We start from the raw sequence: 20,554 nt of genomic DNA on the forward strand, positions 1-20,554 counted from the left end.
GTTCAGATAAAAGAAAAACACACAGTAGGGATTTCAACACAAATCATAAACCTAGACTCAAAGTAGCAGAGAGGGACTGGTCACTTTGAGATGAAAGGGGACCAACTTTCCAGGGAGCTCAGAGAGAATTTAAGCATCAGAAAATGTGTAGGAGCAGATGTCTTCCAATTTTTATCCATCAAAGCAATTCTGTATTTTATGGGTTTGAGACTCTTTGAAACGTTAAAGTTTATATGCCTTAAAATGCACCAGAGAGAAAGAAGACAGTCGCCAAACTGTTTGGAGAGAGGTTGCGGGGACTCGAGATGCATAGAAAAGTTACGAGATGGAATCCACTGTTTGGGACGCACCATTGCCCTCTATTGGATTAAATAAATCAGACCTTTAGCGTGGGTGCCTGCTTCATTATCTCTGGCTGAGTTTGCCCAGAAGTCAGGGCACCTTTGAATGGGAAATTAATCCATCCTTGTAAACGGGTCCTCCGGTCAGCTGCCCCTTCCCTGAGGAAATCAATTACAGTTGCAACTATGACGGCAGGCCATTTGTTTCCAGTCACTCAACAAGCATTTGCTAGGTGCCTAAGCACTGGTGAGGTATCGTAGGGCATCTAAGAAGAAATAACAACCGTTACTACCATTTACTGGATGCCTACTGTGCGCCAGGGTCTTTCTACACATCTACACACAGGACCCCTGTGAAGTAAGGGTGGCTACTTCCGGGTTAGGGATGAAGAAACTTTGATACTTGGGAAGTAAATGCCACCTCTGAGGTTCAAATCCAGGTCCAGCTACTCCTAAGACCCCAAGAAGTTTACAGACTATCAGGGGAGATAGATAGAATATTGATAAAAACGTCTATACCAGGAGTCCGTAAACTACGGCCAGTAGGTCAAATTTGACTCATCACATATTTTTGGCCACAAGCTAAGATGGTTATTACTCTTTCTGAATGGTGGGGAAAAATCAGAATAATAATAACTTGTGGCATGTAAAAATTATATGAAATTCAAGTTTCAGTGAGCGTAAATAAAATTGTATCAGAACCCAGCTCTGCCTGTTCATTGACTGTTCTCTCAGGCTGGCTTCTGGAAAACGGCACGGATGCGTGGTCATGGCAGAGACCGTACAGCTCGCGGAGCCGAAAACCCTTTCTCTCTGGCCCTTTACAGAACTCCTACTCTATATTCTGAGGGGTGATGTTATATATCAGTAGAAGAGGTTTTTAGAAAGTATTTGGGGGTTAAGAAAAGGGGGAACTAATATTTAACCCACGGTGAGAGAGGTAGATACACAGGTGCGCTCCGTTTTAAGACTCAGTGCACGAAAACCCAGCCTTTCAAACAGATCAATTAAAAGATAGCTATTTGCATAACAAATTTTCCTTTCCATTTTGTAAAGGGATTCACCACGGGGTTCCTTTGTAGAATGAGCCTCCATAATGCATGCTAATGATCCATTTGCAAATACTCTCTTCATAATAACTCTCCAAGAACAGATCTATTGTGTACAGTGAGGTTTAGCGATCTATCATCATTTTTTCCTGGCACTGTGAGGTTTCGCACTTCTGAAAAGTCACTGAGCTGACCTTGTCAATTCAGAGGAGGAGGCACTGCCTTCCCACGGTCTCCAGGAGGGGCTTTGCCGATGAAAGGGTGCAGATTCCAAGCATGCGCATTATGTGAACCTAGAGAGCTGGTATCATTTTACATTTTCGGCTAAGCTCCTCTTGGTCAGTGCAGCCAAAGTCCTAAAATGTAAACTCCTCACTATTCTATCAATCCATAAATCAATACAAATTATGTTGCTCGTGTTCTGATAAATAGGCTATAAGAAATACTTATCAAGAGCAGTTTCTCTTCTTTTTTCAAGACGTAATCTTAACCACCTGACAACAGAAACTGGGGCAAGTCATATAATATTCAAATTAGGGCTCTCCCCAGCAAAACAGGAAGTGTTGTCGCGATTCAGTTTAGGACCTGGCTCCTTCTTTCCCTGGGTCCTGAGCCGGAATCTTCGGAACAGCTCCGTGCTGTTATGCAATCGCTCTTTTCCAGAGACAAGTAAAACGGAAACCTTCACTATTCATAGCCAAATTAGGAGGAACTGAAATCGTTCAAGAAGTTGCTTGCCTGGTACCATTTTGATGTTAACTCTGCGTTTCTTCTGAACATATCCCCTGACTCTGGCTTTCAAATGGAGGCTTTTTTAAAGAGCTGTCTCCTAGCTTTTGTTTTCATCCTCCACGGTGACTTATATTTTAGAAGTACATAAGCATTCCTGCTATACAGCCTGACTATTTTTCAGGTTGTTTGGCGGTACAAGAAGCTTAAATGGAAAGGCCAGGGCAGAGATAATCGTGCTGAGGAGGTCCTGTGTGGTGTCGTCCAGTGGTGGTCTGTGTCTCGGGGCTGCTGATGGGTATTCCGTACAATTTGTAAAAGCGGGAGAGTGAGAGAGATGCAGAGGGCTGGTGAGAAGCAGAGCCAGGAGCCCTGCATGGCTCGGAGGCGGGATTCCTGAACAAATGGTACCATCACTGAGGCCGGGATGAGGGGGGAGGCTGCTGGCAGGGGCCTGGCACCTGGATGCTGTCACTTCTCATTCACGCTCTATGGCAGGTAGCATTGCAGCCATTTCTAAAGCTGATCACTGGAAGGGAAAATGCATTTAACCCATCTGTGAGGCTCTCTGAAGAGGTGTCTCTCTTCATCTTCCCCTGAGGTCAGCAGCATTGTAACTGCAAACAGCAGGAAGAAGGCTCCACCACGTTCTTGAGTTCTTGGGACTGCTGACCTTTCTCTCTCTCTCCCCACTCTTTTCTCTCTTGGAATTGTTGCTACCATGTTTTATCTCCATCATTTATTTGTTTTCTTTTTCCAGGTGCAGTATGCAGTGGTGGTAGGTACCAAACAAAATGGATAAGTACTGAATAAACTATGTTAGTTCCGTTTTCATTTTTCCCCTGGTGGTAATTTTTAACTTTTCAAAATTAAAACTAATGGATATAAAGGAATAGGATATAACTTTCCACGCATTTTTATGATCAAACAGAAGACCAACCCCTGGGGCTGGCCCATTTACCATTCTCCGCTATTAGGGAAGCAGAGAATGATAAATTCAAGGGAAGAACTTGCAGAGCCCGGTGATTTGAATGAAAACAGAGCATCCCCCACTCCACCCTGAGTATCTCCCTCCCACCAAACAGCATCTGAACAGATTTCATTTCACAAACGGAAATGGGACGCAAACAGATTTTTTTCAACGTGATTTCACGAAGAGTGGGCCTGTTTAACTGGGTTTTCTGAGCCAGGATTAATATTACAAGCTGGGGAGCTCTGTGACACGCCTCTGTTGTTGGCTTTGCCACACCACCTGCTTCCTGGGGGAAGGCAGAGAAAAGTGCCACCGTTCAGAAGCAAGTTTACTTCTGCCTCAGCCCTTCTCACTGAATGACTTACAGCCAGCCTGGAGCTACATGTAATGTAGGAAAGATCTCCCAAGCTCAAGGTCATCTCTAGAGCATGTGTTGGATATTTTTTTCCATCTCTAATGTATGTGACTTTCTAATATGTTTAGCATTTGCCCTCCCCTTGTCTCCATCCTGCTTATTAAGGTAAATTTGCATAGAAATGGGATCTTGGTTTTGAGGACTATTCACCTGACACTTGATCTCTTGATGTGACCAGTGTCTGCTGCTGATACCATGTGGGTGACCCACAGAAGCCCATCTTCCTGCACACCAGAGGCAAGGCCTTAATTAGGGAGAGCTTTGCATGTTAAAGTAATGGGGTGAATCAAGTCAGCAAAGGCATTTAGCTTTCACTCAGGAGGACAGAATACTTCTTCCTGTTGAGTGGGTCATCCTAGGTCACAAAAATTTTAATTTGCCCTAGACGGACAGATCTTGAAGAAAGTGCACAAAAAGTATATATATTTTGGGTCTGGAAATAAGTTTTGGCTGGTGATAAAGCTCAGACAGTGAGCTATGACATTTTCCTTTGGATCCTGAAATATTTTTTGCTTAATATCTATCTTTGGGATTGGTAATACTCACCTCTATAAATTGCCTTTGGAAGACCAAGCAAATGTGGAAAATCAGAGGAAGGCGCCCCTTGCCATCACCAGGGTTGCAGTCCGCCTTAATCCCCTGATCTCCGGGTGCCGCCCCCTCCCACGGGCAGCCACCTTCCTTATTTACCTAAATCTCGTTACTTGGGCAGAAATTCCCACTGAGAGGATAATTGTGGTCCCAGTTTCCTGGTCACTGAAAGTCAGTTAGGTTTGAGGGTTTCTAACCTACAGGGTTTCAGACTTAAGCAAATTTTGCAAAACATAAATGCCAAACAACAGCTCTCAAGACGGTGTCCTTGACAGTTAGCAGAGAACCAAAGAACTTGAGCGTCCTAGGGAATAAGCCTCAAATTTCTTTTTTTTAATTAATTAATTTATTTATTTTTGGCTGCGTTGGGTCTTTGTTTCTGTGCGAGAGCTTTCTCTAGTTGCGGTGAGCGGGGGCCACTCTTCATCGCGGTGCGCGGGCCTCTCACTGTCACAGGCTCAGTAATTGTGGCTCACGGGCCTAGTTGCTCCGCGGCACATGGGATCTTCACAGACCAGGGCTCGAACCCATGTCCCCTGCATCGGCAGGCAGATTCTCAACCCCTGCACCACCAGGGAAGCCCAAGCCTCAAATTGCAATGAGAAAAGTTTAGAGGAGGTGGGAGAAATCAGAAGAACATTTTTGTGGCTTTTGGCTAGGCTGCCTTTGCTGAGGCTAAATTCATTCCATAACGTGATTCTAAAACATAAATGCTCTGCTACTCAACTTTAACTTGTACAACATTTTGCATCTATTCTTTAATTTCATCTTACATCCTTATTCGTTGAACATTATGATTCCCATTTTACGAACGAGGAAACTGAGGCTCCAAGAGGTTTAGTACTCGCACAGATCACACAGCTGTTCACGGACACAACCAGGACTCTGCTCTCTTTCTATTACAACCCCGCTGCCTCCTAAAAAAACCAACCATGTTTCATTTGTGGGCTGACTTACTTATCTTTACACAGGTCTCATGTGTTACTAGGAGGAGCCAATGTTTTAACTCAATTCAGAGGTATTAAAAGGCAAATTTCCAAAATGTCCTTGGCTTACGCAATAATAATAAAATAAGGAATCTGACTCATTTAGTCTCCCAATTCTAAAACCAGAATGCTTTCCACTCTCAAACCATGTAGAAGGCCGCTAAGTTCCCCACTGACCAATGCTGTCTAATTCTCTTAAATGATTCAGATGTAAAAGAGAAAATGGCATCTGTCTAATTAACACCGCCTGGCTAAATATAGCTGTCGAGGGACAGCCTTGGGATAGTGTTTACAGAACAGTCTTTCCAGGCCCCCAGGCCTCAAGTTAGAGATGATAGCAAGTCTTCTGTCCTTATCAACCGGAAACAGAGATGCCCCAGAAACGCTTACAGGCCAGGACAGCAAATGGGGATGAAAGGAGAAGGGGAAAGGCGGTGGCTGGCCTTCATTTCCTGCTCCTGGCATCTGGGGATTCACAGAATGATGCCGGGAAGTGGATCCTAGCAGCTCGTGCAGCTCTTTCTGAAAACAAAAGCCCTCACTGTGTGCCTACGCCTTCCTCTCTGGCCTGGAGACCTTGGACCCTCTCCACCAACTGCTAAGACTGCCCTCCTCCTGGCAGAAAGGCACAATGACCACATTATTTCCCTTCCAGCTTCGCGTTACAACATGGAAGCCATTGCCAAGTTTGATTTCATGGCCTCAGGAGAGGATGAACTGAGCTTTCACGCTGGAGATGTTCTGAAGGTAGGTGACGCGGGACCCGGGAGAGCCGGGGAGAGTTTAGGTTACTCCGGTTTAGCCACTGAGTTAATCTAACAATCCATCCTTTGTTTCTCAAGAAATACACACAGTTCCTTTCAAAATGTGAAGTTTGCCTCATTCAAAAGGGTTCCTTCTGAGCGCCTGTGCACCAGCTACCAGGCCAGGTGATGGAAATCCGATTGGCATAAGCCACCATCCTTGTCCTGAGATGCTCGTGGTCTGGAGGGGGAAACAAATCCATCCAAAGGGCTGTCACAGATGGTCTTATCTGAGTGCCCAGGAGCACAGGTGAGGGGACAAGTGATCCCACCTTGAAAGATGGGGTTGTAGGAACGGGTGGCAACATCAGTTGTCAGGGAACACAATGAAGGTGATTCGGGCTTTTGGCTAAAGCTCAGAGGTGGGCGAGCCCAGGCAGAATTAGGTCAGCATTGTGAGTTTCAGCACGGCTGGAACTTACAGGAGGAAGGTGTGGATGGGGACACCTGGAAAGTCAGCTGGAGGAGATGCGGGTCAACAAAGGCCATGCACATTCACCACTCAGGGGTTCCTCACAACTCTTCTTCGCCCGCACTTGAGTTGTAGTGGCCACTTGCTGAACTGAAGAGGCCTTGGACTCCTCCCACATTTCATGCACCATGCTTACGGACTCTGCATCTTAGCCCCTGTTTTGTGCAAAATAGCATAGGAGTCCTTCAAGAGGCCACTGGGGAATCTCTGGCACCTATGTCCCCCTTCCTGGCCTCAGAGAACCTCGGATACCCCGATCCCCGGTCCTCAGCAACCCATATGGGCCTCCTGAGACTGCTCAGTGGCACTGAGACCACCATTGTCTCTCCACGAAGATAAATGCTTGCTATGGAAAGAACCCTATCATACGTGAGAGAGTGACTCGGAAAGTGTGGAGCACAAACCAGGTGGAATGACGTGGTTTGGAATTTTAACCCCCCAATGTTTATCCCTCTGACTGCTCTCATCTTGCAAGATCTGGTAATGTGGCTGCCAAGAGTATGCCTTCCATGTTGGAACTTCTCAAGGTCAAAATATTGCTTGGGCTGCTGACCCAGGAAAAAGTGACCTTCACTTCCTTGGGATCTTACCAAGGTCACAGAGGGGTCTGCGACAAGGTGAGCAGTCCCTCCCTTCCTTGTGGGGTATTGTGACCATGTGATTATCTACCATTCTCCAGTGTTTTCACCCAAAAGAGAACCTCCCTGGGGGGTTGGGGGCAAGTCGCATCCCTCATCTCCCATTTCAGACAGAATCTACTATCTGGCTTAAAATTTCCCTATTCCCCAGAAAAGGAAAAAACAAAAAACAAAAAAAACTTCCCTCAAATCTGCTTCTCTGTTCAGCTCCTAATTTCTTTCTTCTCCTCACTGCCAGCACCGGGAAGAACTCTCTATGCTGGGTGCCTCCACTCCCTCACTTCCTGTTCACGCCACTGGAACCCTCTGGAATCTGTCTTTTACCCCCAACACTCCCTTAAAGTCCACTGGTGATCTCCTCATTGTGGAATGTAAGGACCCTACTAAACCCCCGTAGGATTAGACACTGCTAACGGCCCCTCTCCTGTATCTGAATGAAGCTCTGTCCCACACCTAAACACTGTTCTCTGCCCTGAATATTTTTCTTTTATCATATCTCCCAAGCAATCCCTTCTTCACTGGAGAGGAGTCTGGTGCAATAAAAAGGAGCATGGACTTTGGAGCCAGATAAATCTGAGTTTGAGTCCCAGCCCATTAGCTGTGTGGCCTTGGGTCAGTCCCTTTCCCCCTCTGAGCTTCAGTGTCTTCGTCTATAAGTGGAGGCCACGCCTATTTTGCAGGGTTATAGAAAGGATTAGGGGTAATGGTCCCAGCCCAAATTGGATGCTCAATAAATGATCACTGTATTGTCAATATCACCCAATTCCTGCTGCCTCTGACTGTTCAGACTATTACTGTGTTCCCTTGACTGACCTCATTGCCTCCCGTCTCTTCCTCCTTCATTCTACGTACCAGTCCCAGAAGGATCTTTCCAGAAGATAAATCAGATCACATTACTTCCTTACTCAGAAACATTCAGTGGTTCTCCATGACCAGTTGATGGAAATCTAAGCCATCTGGCCCCAGCCTACTGCCCAACCTCATCATGCTTGCGTGCAAGAACATGTACACATATGTACACATATACATACGTACATACACACGTGTGACACACACACACACACACACACACACACACACACATCTTGTGTATGAAATGCCCCAGGTCACGCTGCAATATACAAACTCTCCTTTTTCAGGCTCTCCCCGTATTCTGAATGCCCTTCTCCCACACACACATATTTGACCACCTCTACCGGGGAACCCTCACTAATCCTCCCCGCTCCTGACCACCCCGGTAGATTAAATACTCCCTCTTCAGCTCCTCCACAGCATTTCACACACTGCTCAAGGCACTCACACTCCCGCCTCACAGGACAGTTATTTACAAGCAGGCCGAGCTTCGGCCCTCTGCACCCTGAGTACCCACCTCTACTGCGGCCCTTGCCCTGTGCCGTCCTGATCGTCCGCGCACGTGGTGGCTGTTCCACTCCCCAGAGCTCTGCGCAGGTTGGGGCCGGGCCTGCCTCGGGGTCCAGAACAACAGAAAGATGATGAGCATTCGACGAATGAGCGAATGGGTGATCCCCCCGCTGGTGTGAGAGCAGAGCTTTGCCAGGTTCATCTTTGTATATTCCCAGCGTCTAACACAAGTCGCGGCCCCAGGTGGGCGCTCGGTGCATATGTCCTGAATTGTTAACTGCGTTCCTGCACACTCATTTAGAATTCCATCAGAAAGCCAGACCCCTCCTTCTTTTCAAATTCTATCCACTGCAGCCACAGGGGTAAAGAGGAAGGGGGAGGGGGCTTGTCAGCTGAACCTCACAGAAGGTCTGGATCATGGTGGTCAGTGGGCCTGCCTGTAGGTCTCCACGTACAACCCTCTCCTCCGGAGATGGCTAACAAGCCCCAGGATCCTGGAAATTGTTTCCTTTTCTTTTCTTTTTTTTTTGAAATTGTTTTCAAGGCTAGCTCTTAACTGCCCCAGCAATTCACTCATGGAATGTTCTTTCGTGTTTGGCCTTTAGCGCTAAAAGACTAAACAGACATTTTCATTAGAAGGTACACAAAATGTCTCGCTTACCATCAACCGCCCCCTGCAGACTTTGAGTTCCCCGGGGGCGCAGGCCCCAGCTTGTTCATCTCTGTATTCCCGGCACCTAAGTACAAACAGCAGGTGCTCACTAGATGCTGATCCCAGAATGGTGAACAAGATGCTGGACACAGAACTCTGGCCAAATGACTCGATCCCGTTTCTCCTGTGCGAGACACATTCCAAAAGTCAGGGGTTGGATGTTTCGTGTTCATATCAGCCCCTCTGGACCCGCAGCTGCACACAGCTCGCAGCTTACTCTTCCCACTCGAATCTGCCGGTCATTATGAAAAAATGTCTCTCGACCCAGGCCATCTCTATCTGCTTCTGTAATACGTCTAACACGACCCCGTTTCTTCCTACTAAAACAGCAACCGAAAAGCCCCCAGAGTTAGACCTACGTAATTAACTTCTTCAGCACTTCGGATTTCTGCTATGCCTCTAAGAGCTATAATTTCATCCAGTTTTAAAATTCACCCAACCGTACATTTTGTCTTCTTCCCACGTCTAACTTATTCTCAGGCCATGTAACCCAGAAAATGATTCCGGTAGGCAACGTTGTAAGAATTAAGTCACAGCAGAGCTAAGGGTGAAACCTCATACGTTTAGGCTGAACTCGCCCAGCTCTGCAAGATGGGGAAAAGAGATCGGGGGACGGAGGAGATGGAGAGATGAGAGGAAGAGGAAGTTTGGGCCCTGAGCCAACAACGGCAGGAGGAAAACACCTCCCCCCAAAGACTCTTCTTTGCAGAAAATGAGATCTTTTTAAAACCTTGCCTTCTATGCACCACAGAAAGCCAATAAATGCGCCTCTCTGGGAACAAGATCTCAGGCCGACCGAGCACCGGGTGGTGGGGAAAATGGCTGGCACCGTGGGACAATCTTCGGTTGCTAGAGGGGGTAGATGGGTATGAGCCACGATTACTAAAATTGCAGCCGGTTTGGGGTCAGAGAGCTCAGAGCGAAGTGTGGTTCTTACCGTGCAGCACCGATTTCCAAATGGCCTTTTACCTCATCCCTGCTCACCCTGCTACTTGACTGCTGCTACCCAAGCCGCACATAGCCTTCCCATGTGACGGGAGAAAGGAATTCCAGAGCCTTTACGCTTGGCGCAGAGTGAAATGCCCCCGTGTTCCTTATGTGCAGCCAGGCCCTGCTGCTGAGCTCCCTGGCTCCTCCTTTGACCTAGATTTCCCACCTTCCCCACAGGCCCCTCGCTACACGCGTACCCACACGCCCTTAGTGATGCCGACAGTCACATTTGATGTCAGAAACTATAGCGTTTTCTTTTCTCAGCAATTCTAGAACTCAAACATGGGACACACTTTTATTTCTTCAGAACACATGATTACCTTCAAAACATACACATATAACACTTTAAAGAACTTATAAACCCTTCCGTGTCCTTCAGAGCTGGAGTTCTCCCTCATAAGAATATCACATTTTACAGAATTATATTTAAAAACACAGCCTGTACTCTCTGAAGGACGTCCAGGTACCAGGGCGCGTTTGATCCTTGCATCAGCTCCGTGAGGCGCCGACCAGTTTTTATTGCCCCCATTTGGCAGATGGTATTTGACTCGCCTGAGGTCAGACAGCTAGTGACGGGACCAAGCTAGACCCCAGGCCTTCTCATCCCAGACTCAGGAGTGATATTAGAAATAGGTCAACCCTGCTTCTCAATTACTTAGCTCTCTTCAGCTCTCTTCCCATCTCTGGGAGGGAGAAACCAGAGGCTTCAAGTCCACCCACTTTTGGATGAATCGACTCCGAAATCTAGCTCCAGCCCCCACTTCTCCGCTGAGCCCCACACACATCTCCAACGCTCGCTAATCCTTCCTTCTCAGAGCGTCCCGGGGCAACTTGATTCCCGTACAGGCGACCTGAAGTCTGTGAGTTTTCCCTCAGACCTGCTCCTCCTGTATTTTCTATTTTAGTAAAGGCATCGCCACCCACTCAGTCTCCCAAGCCAGAAATCCGGAGGCATCCCAGAATTCCCCTTCTCCCTAGGCTCTGCGAACAGTCAGGAAGTCCTGCCCGTTTGTGCTTCCTGATTCCTCTGAAATCTGTCCTCACCTGTTCTCAGGCCAGATCCCCTTCGTCTCTTGCCTAGATGGCTACACGCGTCTTCCTACACTTTCTCCCCTGACTTTACGCCCCAATCCATCTTCACGCTCTGATACAGCATGCCGTTCTTAACTCTGATTCTCCCTGTGCTATTTCCCTGCTGAAAATCCTTTCATGGCTCCCCATACGTTTCAAGATAAAAATCCATGCTTTTCAACGTGGGCTACAAGGCCCTGTGCCCCTGGTTTCCCCTCTCTCTTCTCCTGGAGTCACAATCTAAACTGTCCCCTGACCGAGATGTTTTGTCCCCAGAATGCACCTTCTTCCTCACTCCCCAGAAGTAGCTCTTTTGCCATCAGACTTCGCCTGGGTAGCTCCTTTCATTGCCTGGGCAACCCAGATGGCCTCTCCTCTGAGCAACCTTTCCTATCCATCTTCTGCTATCCTCTTTATTATTGTATGACATTTTCAACTACAAGAAACAGAAACTAAAATTGGCTTAAACGACAACAGAAGATTTATAATTTCTCCTGCAAAGTCCAGAAGTAGGAGGGCTCCTGGATGGCTAATTCAGTGGCTCCGTGACATCGTCAAGTTTCTTCCCATCTTTTTGTTCTGCCATCTTCATTTTGAATTATTGTTGAGTCTGCGCTACATATTTTAGAAACGTTCTCAGTGGGGGGGGGGGCAGATATTTGTCTTTTGATGGTAAAAGATTTTCTGAAATAACCAGAAGCCACATAGAGCCACGTCTGGAGGGTCAGACGAGTAATCAGGGCAGGTGATGACATTTGGGGTTGTGGTCGAGGTAAGACCCTACAGTAATGAGACAGAACTTCTGGTTTTGCCTATGATCTGGGTCTAAAAGCAAGTTTAGAAAAGGCATTCCAGGTATCTTGAGTTATGTCCAAACTCTTTGTGAAAACATGGAGTGTGAACACCAAGAGTTACTGTTTTCAAAGCTAGCCCCCGCTTGATGTTTACGTTTTAATCTGCTGGTGTGAAAAACGAAGAGCAAATTAAAATTAAAAGTTTCCTTGTTACCTGGCAGAGAAGGAGAAACTACCTGCCTAGATGAGGAGCTTAAAGTGCTAAGATCTGGGACACAAATCTCCCAAACAGAAGGAGAAAAGGGGTTCAGGGAAGCCCCTGAGCCCTGAGTCTGGGAGGTCAGGCCAGGTGCGGTCCTATGAGTGGGTGGCCCACGTGGACAGAAATAGCTTGGGGTCAAGGGAAGCCAAACTCCAAAGATAAGCCAGCCGCTCCCCACTCGAGCGGCTGTGTGGCTTCTTGGGCTTATTTTCCTCTAAATCCCAGAGCGCTTTCTTTGCCCTGCAACCCCTTTCTCCCGCTCCTTGGAGTCCTCCCCACAGTGTCTTTGTCCTTCATTCTCCTCCCTGTAGATCTTAAGTAACCAAGAGGAGTGGTTCAAGGCGGAGCTTAGGAGCCAAGAAGGATACGTGCCCAAGAATTTTATAGACATCAAGTTTCCTGAGTAAGTATTCCCAGCCTGCTGAGATGGGCCTGCCCCACACACTCCCCTTTACTGCAGCAGCCACTAGAATTATCCCGGCACAGCCCGGACGCTGTCAAAAATGGTTGCCTCTGGAGAGGGAACCACCCAGCTGAAGGCCAGGGGTGGGAGGGAGATTCGCATTGCACAGCATTCTCGTTTGAATTTTATACCATGGGCAAGAGTCACCTCTTTTGGGCTTCCCTGGTGGTGCAGTGGTTGAGAGTCCGCCTGCTGATGCAGGGGACATGGGTTCGGGAAGATCCCACATGCCGCGGAGCGGCTGGGCCCGTGAGCCATGGACGCTGAGCCTGTGCGCCAGGAGCCTGTGTTCCGCAACGGGAGAGGCCACAACAGTGAGAGACCCGCGTACCGCAAAAAAAAAAAAAAAAAAAAGAATCACCTATTTTAAGTTTATAAACTAACATCATGTATAATTGCAACCATGGGGTTTCCAAGAATTCCGGGGGTGCGCGGGGTGCGCTCTCGGCCACTCCACCTCAACAGCTGCTCCTTCAGGCCTCTTCTCTTTTATCTCCCAACCCACCCTCCATCCCAGCCAGGAGGACGAAGCTCTCGGCCTTCCTGAAACCATGTTCGCACCCGTGAGAGAGGTCAGGGAAATTCCCTCCATAAAGAGGAAACGAAAAATTGAGATTGGGTCACGTGCGCCTCAAGAATTGACCACAGGGGTGAGATAGAAATCTAACGCTGTGTGAGGGTCAGGGTCTAGCCGAAGAACAAAGTGACCACTGAACCAATAGAATGACCACTGACCTCAGCCAGGGGGCCCCTGAGGCTGCCCTGTCATCTTCTAGGTGAGCACAGCACACCTGCAGCCCCTCTTCCACCGCGCTCTCGGCGGATGGCCTGGCTTCCAGGACAGCGGAGGCCCCCAGAAAAGCCCCTCGACCCCACCCGCCCTGACTCGCTGCATCCACCCACATCCTGCAACTGCACAGACACTGCCTTTCCTGCAGTTGTTTGGAAAGAACCATCTGCGCTTCGAGCAGACGTTCTCTCCTCTCGCGCATCAACTTGCCTCCCTCTCTGCCGGATCATTCCCGGCAGCAAACAAAGATGTCGCAGTTTCTCCCATCTTACCAAAAACCAAAAAGCGAAACCAAACAGCAAAACTCTTGATCCCAAACCCCCTTCCAGCTACGACTCCACTTCTTCAAAAGAATCATTATATTTGCCGTCCTCTCCTGCCATTCTCCCCAGAACCCACACAACTTCAAGGTCACCGTGAACTGCTGGTCCCAGTGGCCGATCGTAGGCCATCACGTCAGCACGATTCGATGTGGGGAATCTCTCCCTCTTCCTTTGGCTTCCAGAACATCCTTCTTCCTGGTTCTCTTCCCACCTCCCTGGCTGCTCCTTCCCCGACTCCTTTGCCAGTTTCTCCTCGCCTCCCCCGTCTCCTTTACAGTTAGAATGTCGCCCTCCCAGTGAGACCCCCCCATCACCATATTTTGAATGACTCCCCCACCCCATCTCTCCTCTGTTTTCATTTCCTCCACAGCACTTACATCAGCTGACACACTTAATATTCTTATTACTTTGTTGTCTATGGTGTGTCTCTCCCCACCGCACTAGAATATAAGAAGTTCCATGAGGGTCCTTGTCTGTGCTGCTCACCACTGTATCTGCTATATCCCCAGAAGGAGGCTCAGCACAGAGTAGATGTTTAATAAAAGCTATTAGCTATGAATGAATGGCTTTTGGAACGATGTATAATAGGAAAACCTGGCACGCGTTTCATATGCAGGGTGTGGACATTTTTGCAAGTCTTGAGGGAAGTCACTTATCAAATTCCAGATGGAGAACATTTTCTAAACAGTCCCCTCACTGTTTGCCGCCTCTTCCGAGATATCTCCTCTGAGGATGGCTGCTGTGGAGGGGGTCCCATTCTCTTCCCCTCCCCATTACATTTCCTGTGGTGGCCAGTCATCAGCATGGTAGGTTTGCATGGCAAACACTCTGGCAGGATCTCCAGGCAGATCTCCAGGCTCCCCTCAGAGCCCGACCAACCTTCCCCTGCAAGTCCCAGGTCTGGAGGAAGGACATTCTTCCGCCACCCATGTCTGTTCAGTTCCTACATTCCAAAGAGCACAGGGAACTGCTCACAAAGGAATCCAAAGCTGTGGCCCGTTGGACCTTCATCTTAAAGGGACACACATACTGGCTTTCCAGGGGTGGCAATTAGAGCAGGCACCTTGCAGCAAAAGGACACCACCCTACCTTTGGCTGCTGAGGGATTGCAAACACTTGTTCCGCTTCTCTGTGGTTGAGAGAGGTTTCTGGCCTCCTGGCCCGTGGCTGTAGCCACTGTTTGACTTGCCCCTGTGCAAGTTTTTGGCCTTTTTCATATACACTGTGCCCCCTGCAGCAACGCTTCCAAAGGTTGCCAGCCTGAAAGAGCAGTTTCTCCTTGGTTTCTTCTTTTCCAGGGTAAAGATTATTTTCCAGCCTGGTTTTTGGGGAGGGCCCAGGAGCTGGCTGTGTAGATGCCTCTCTCTGGCTGCTACCAGCCTTGCTTATTTCCAAGTGTGTGTGCGGGCCTCCCTGGGCGCCCTGCAGCCTCTGCCAGGCAGGGGGCACAGCCGCTCCCGCCCCACGCCACCCAGGGGCCCTGGGCTGTGACTCTCTTTCCCGGCCACCAAGGTCTCAGCCCGGAGCTGGCACCCAAGGCCCTGCCCATTGCCTCCAGTGCCCCAAGGGGTCCCTGTCCCTGCAGTTCTTTTCTAGAGACATCCCTTTCACAGCTGCCTGCAGGAAGCCACTCCCCACAGTGAGTGACTCCCACGCTGTCCCGTTTGGTGCAGTGGCACATTTCCATGATTCAGGATTTCCAAGCAGGAGAGAGACTTCTCCTGGGGGAACGGGACAGGAGGTGCCTCAAGGGGAACACTCACTTGCCTCGCCTGCAAACTGCTGGAGTGTTTGTTTAGTTTCAAAAGCACCTGGCCCCTCTTTGGTCTCTGTCTGCTCTCTGCTGAGCAGTCCCCAGCCTCTCTCCCTTTGGGTCATCTCTCCCCTGCTTCCTTCCCTCCCTACCCTCACCCCTACCATCACTCTGGCGTCTCACCAAGATCCTCTGCTTTTATCTCACCTGATAGATGGTTTCACGAAGGCCTCTCACGACACCAGGCAGAGAGCTTGCTGATGGGCAAGGAGGTTGGTTGCTTCATCATCCGGGCCAGCCAGAGCTCCCCAGGGGACTTCTCCATATCTGTCAGGTACCGGCTGTCCCTGACTCCTCCCTGACCTACTAAAGCGTTAAACCAGCAAGGTGACCTCTTGAACATGACCTATTCCTCAGGAGCATGGCGGCCAAGGGGCCCAGGCATCTTATCAACTGTGATGCTGTGCATTTTCTTTCCATAACACACGTACACAACTCCTTAGTTTGTGGCCCAAATTACATGTGCGTTCATCTGCCTCCCCCTCCGGCCCAGGTGCTTCTGGAGAGAGAGGATTTTTATCAACTTCGTCTCTGTGGCTTTTACAGCACCCTGTACCCAGTAGGTGCTGGGTGAGTATCTGTGGAAGGTGTGGGAATGGAGGAGGAAAAGAGAATTCCCAACTGTCCACATCCGCCTTGGGGTTGCGATCTTAACGTTTTCTTTTACTACTGATGCTTGTTTGACGAAGGGTAGAGAAAAATTAAAACCCAAGTCACCACCGTAGGACACATCTGTAGTTGTAAGTGGCTGCACGAGACGAAGGGCTACCTCCACGCCCCGTAATGCAGCAAAACTGACAGGAACAGAGCAGAGCCCAGGAGTCCTGGGCTGGGGGGACCGTGACAGCAAAGTCTCGTTAATGTGCAGCACCCCCGGGAGGAAGTGACTCCCTTTAACACGACACAGCCCCACACACAGAAGCCCCAAGTCTGAACACACAGCATGTGGTCAGCGTGTTGGGGATCTCAAGTCACACATCAGACTTGATGACCACATGTGAAAGTGCAAGATTTATGGTGATAGCAGTACAGGGGTTGGCGCGACGGATTGTACGGGGAAACCTCACTGTCAAGTTACCTGACCAGAAGCGCTGTCTGGATTCCGCAATATAATCTGAAAGGCGTGCAGCTTTAAGTTCATAAATCCGATCTCGGGTAATAAACGGAGGCCACTTTACTATTTAGAAAGAAAGTGTCCTGTAAGGAATAAGTAGGAAGGACTTAAAAATAATGGGTCAACCATTTGTACGCATTTGTGCCCCCAACGTGCTCAATAGCTTGGTCTCCTAAGCATTGCCCTTGCAGGCTGACTTAAACTCTTCATTTCCCTTAACTAAAGCTTCCTTTTTCACATCTTGGGTGATGGTAAATTTTAGCTCAGGCCAATATTGATGTATCACAAATTCTAAACTTGTTAGGTCTTAATTAATGAGATTTTGCTCTATTAATAAATCTTGCAAGTCAACCCTATTTCTTAAGGGCCACAATTTGAGGCAAGACCAAGCAAATTGTTCGACTGAAAGGCGTTTCTTGGTGCCTTTGGTTTGCGTGACGTTGCTGAGTCTGGCTTTTTCAGTGAGGAATTAGGGTTTCTAGTTCCTTGATTAAATTGAATTCTACAAAAAATGATCAGCCTTGACGTCTGCTACAGTCTTCCCCTGCCGTTGAGGCCATGCAGCTTCTCGTGATGGTGATTATTACTGTAATCAGTATTACCTCTTCTGCAGAAATGTAGTATAATGTATTCCAAAGCAGAATCATTTTTATTTATTTATACGTCTGCTTTCTGTCATGGGCACAGATAATTAAGAGCTAATTGTAGTTCTATCACTTAGCAGTTGTTAGGGGTCTGAAATACTAGACTTTAGAGTCTGGAGTCCTGAATTACACCCTTTCTCTGCCCCTCTCGGAACTCGAGACAGTGGTCCAGCCACTCTCTCTCGAGCACCCAGAGGACCCACTACAGCCCTGACATCCATCCTCTCAGCACATGGGAGTGAAAGTGTTAATGTTTCTCATTCTGAGTTCTTTGACTAAGAGGTGGTGGATGAATAATTGTTTCACAAGCATATTTCCTCCTCCTCACCCCGATGTGGGGAGTGATGGCTGGGAGTTGAGCCATGTGGTGTTGTTGCCCTGAAGAAAGCATATGTGAGTGACCACAGCCAAAAGGGGAAGAGCAAGCAATGATTGCCAAAGTGTTGGCTACGACCCCCAAGGTGGTTAAGCAGAGGTCACTGCATGGGTTCACCTGGCTATGAGCAGAGACCCACACAAAAGATGAGAAGGAAGATCAGAATTCCTGTCTCCTGGCTTCCCTGGTGGCACAGTGGTTAAGAATCTGCCTGCCAGTGCAGGGGACACAGGTCGAGCCCTGGTCCGGGAAGATCCCACATGCCGCGGAGCAACTAAGCCCGTGCGCCACAACTACTGAGCCTGTGCTCTAGAGCCCGTGAGCCACAACTACTGAGGCCTGCAGGCTTAGAACCTGTGCTCTGCAACAAGAGAAGCCACGGCAATGAGAAGCCCACACACCGCAACGAAGGGTAGCCCCCGCTTGCTGCAACTAGAGAAAGTCTGCACTCAGCAACAAAAACCCAATGCAGCCAAAAATAAATAAATTAATTAATTAAATAAGTAAATTTTTTAAAAAAGAATTCCTGTCCCCTCTGAACACGGACCACGAAATCCATCCCTAAGAACGAGGTATCTTTACTCTTCAACATGCTTTAAGTTTGTGACCTTTCTTCTGCCGTCAGGCAACTGGTATCATTAATGCCAGTTTATTTTTAGACATAAATATGTATCCATTTGACAAAAAAAAAAACTTGACATCCCAACAAGGATGACTTGGTGATGGAAAAAGGCTGGAGCTATTAGTAAAGGCCCAGTCCCCTCTTTCCAATGAATAAAATCCAATTTCTCCATCCCTGGTACAAGCATGCTCCACCACTTGTGAGTCCAGCTGGTGTCAAAGGTGCCGATCTAAAAGAAGTTAGCATGAAAAAATAATAGTAATAAAAAACACATGTGCATGGTGTGACAGTCCCAGCTCATTAGACTGGAATCAGAGACCCCGGGTCCTTGTCTCAGCTCTGCCACTCACTCACAGTGACCTTGACAAGGCCCCTCCACCTCTTTGAGGCTCAGCACATTTTTTCCCAAAAGCTCAAAATACTTTTGTAACCTTATTTATGCAAAACAAGACCAAGAGATACCCATTATGTAGAGAACAAAGCGTGGCAGATTTCTCAGGGTAGTTTATGGGCTTAAAGGAGCTGGTTCAAACTATTTTCTGTTAACAGACAGGTAATGAGGGCTTGAAAAACTCCTCTCCTCTGAATCTTGGCAGAGTCCTTAGCCTGGTAAGTTCTTAGGTGTTGCCATGTCTCAAATAAACATTGTAAAAAAAAGTCCTTGATCTTGTAGTCTTTAAAGCACTGGGAACATTTTTTTCTTATAAAAGGTCAGTTCCAGTGTCAGAAGAAAGATTACCTTCTCCTCATGTTAAAAAAAAAAAAAAAAAAAAATCCCCTCTAGCTCAGCCTGTGTCCGGAGCCGTCCCTCCCACAGATCTCCCCCCGGAGTTTGCCTGGGCCAGCCCACCTGCCCAGGAATGGGCCAGCCACCCATACCTCTGCTCCCTGCCCAAACAGAACCCCAGCATCCCTGGATACAGTCAGCCCTGGAGGCAAGGACATGGTCACCATGTAATAGACAATTTGGATTTGCCTTGATCCCTAGGCATGAGGGTGATGTTCAGCACTTCAAAGTCATGAAAGACAACAAGGGTAATTACTTCCTGTGGACAGAGAAGTTTCCATCCCTCAACAAGCTGGTGGACTACTACAGGACGACTTCCATCTCCAAACAGAAGCAGATCTTTCTGAGGGATAGGACCCGGGAGGAACAGGTATGCTGCAGGTCCCCATTGGCCCCAGTCCAGAGATTCTGGGCAGCTCGGGTCCTACACGAACCACCAAGACCATGCATCTGATGGGGAGGTCCCTGTGTGTTCTGAAAGGCAGAGATCTCAGTTTAAATCCTAGCTTAGCACTTCCTAGGTATGTGACTTTGGAAAGTTCTCTAATCCTCAGTTTCCTCATCCATTAAAATTGAGATAATAGTGACAGCTACCTCATAGGATGGTGTGAAGGTTAGAGAAGATCATGTAGCCCCACTCCTTGCATCATTCCTAATCACGCCACAGGCACTCGGTACACGTGGGCTCTTATTACGCTCTTATTTTGTTATTCACAGATGTTATTATGTCACAGTTTTCAGCCTAGCTCAGGAGCCGCCCAAGGATGAAGGTGTGGGGAGGATGGGGGGGCACTATACATGGGGATATTAGAGCCTAGAGTCCAGGACTAATGCAGCAGGTAGAGCTTTGTGGCCGAATTTGGGGATGGGGGAGGGTAGAAGCAGGGGGCACTGGAGGAGAAAACTGGAGGTGGGATTCTTGCTCTTGGAACAGTTGGGATATGAAGTATTGTTTTAAAGAAGATGCATCCGACAGACCTGGCTTTCTTTAAAACCTGATTTCATTGCAAGAGAAGAAAACTTTCTGAGTATCGGTTTTTCTCATCCATAGAATGGAGAGACTATAATGCCTCCCTCATTGGGCTGTTGTGAGGATAAATGAGACATCATTACAGGCCTTGCCACAGGGTCTGGTCCATAGTCGGCACTAAGGAAATGTTAACTAGCCTCCATAAGTAAATTCACACACACACAATCTATGCAACATGTTTCAAAGGAAATAACATGGTTATAGGAGATGGGTATTACAGAAACAAGCATTGACTAAAAGAGTTGAAATCCCAGCGACAGGTTATTTGAAAAGACACTGAGACTTTCAAAGCAACATGTGCTTCAGGGAAGTAAAGAAAACCATCCCTTGCAAGTAATGGGTTGATTTTAAGCCTGAGAAGTTACAATCAAAGGAGGAAAGAGTGTTCCCGAATGCAGAGAGAA

General features: G+C 48.0%; 1 protein-coding gene across 5 annotated transcripts in view; it reads left to right on the forward strand.

The window, feature by feature from the left end:
- Window positions 1–20,554, forward strand: part of GRAP2 (GRB2 related adaptor protein 2) — a 62,840-nt gene that overhangs the window by 37,274 nt on the left and 5,012 nt on the right. For 3 of the 5 annotated variants that reach the window (XM_027107713.1, XM_027107715.1, XM_027107716.1), the window contains exons 2-5: window positions 5,740–5,831; window positions 12,500–12,591; window positions 15,732–15,851; window positions 19,322–19,490. In XM_027107713.1, the coding sequence (XP_026963514.1) occupies window positions 5,754–5,831; window positions 12,500–12,591; window positions 15,732–15,851; window positions 19,322–19,490 (459 nt within the window). In that variant the 5' untranslated portion in view covers window positions 5,740–5,753. Of the gene's footprint in view, window positions 1–5,737; window positions 5,832–5,926; window positions 6,138–12,499; window positions 12,592–15,731; window positions 15,852–19,321; window positions 19,491–20,554 lie in introns of those variants that run through there. The other 2 variants (XM_027107714.1, XM_027107717.1) reach the window with 2 other exon arrangements.

Source organism: Aethalodelphis obliquidens, unplaced genomic scaffold (genome assembly GCF_003676395.1).
Source record: "Aethalodelphis obliquidens isolate GAN/ISIS:26980383/991018 unplaced genomic scaffold, ASM367639v1 scaffold8, whole genome shotgun sequence".
NCBI lineage: Eukaryota > Metazoa > Chordata > Mammalia > Artiodactyla > Delphinidae > Aethalodelphis > Aethalodelphis obliquidens.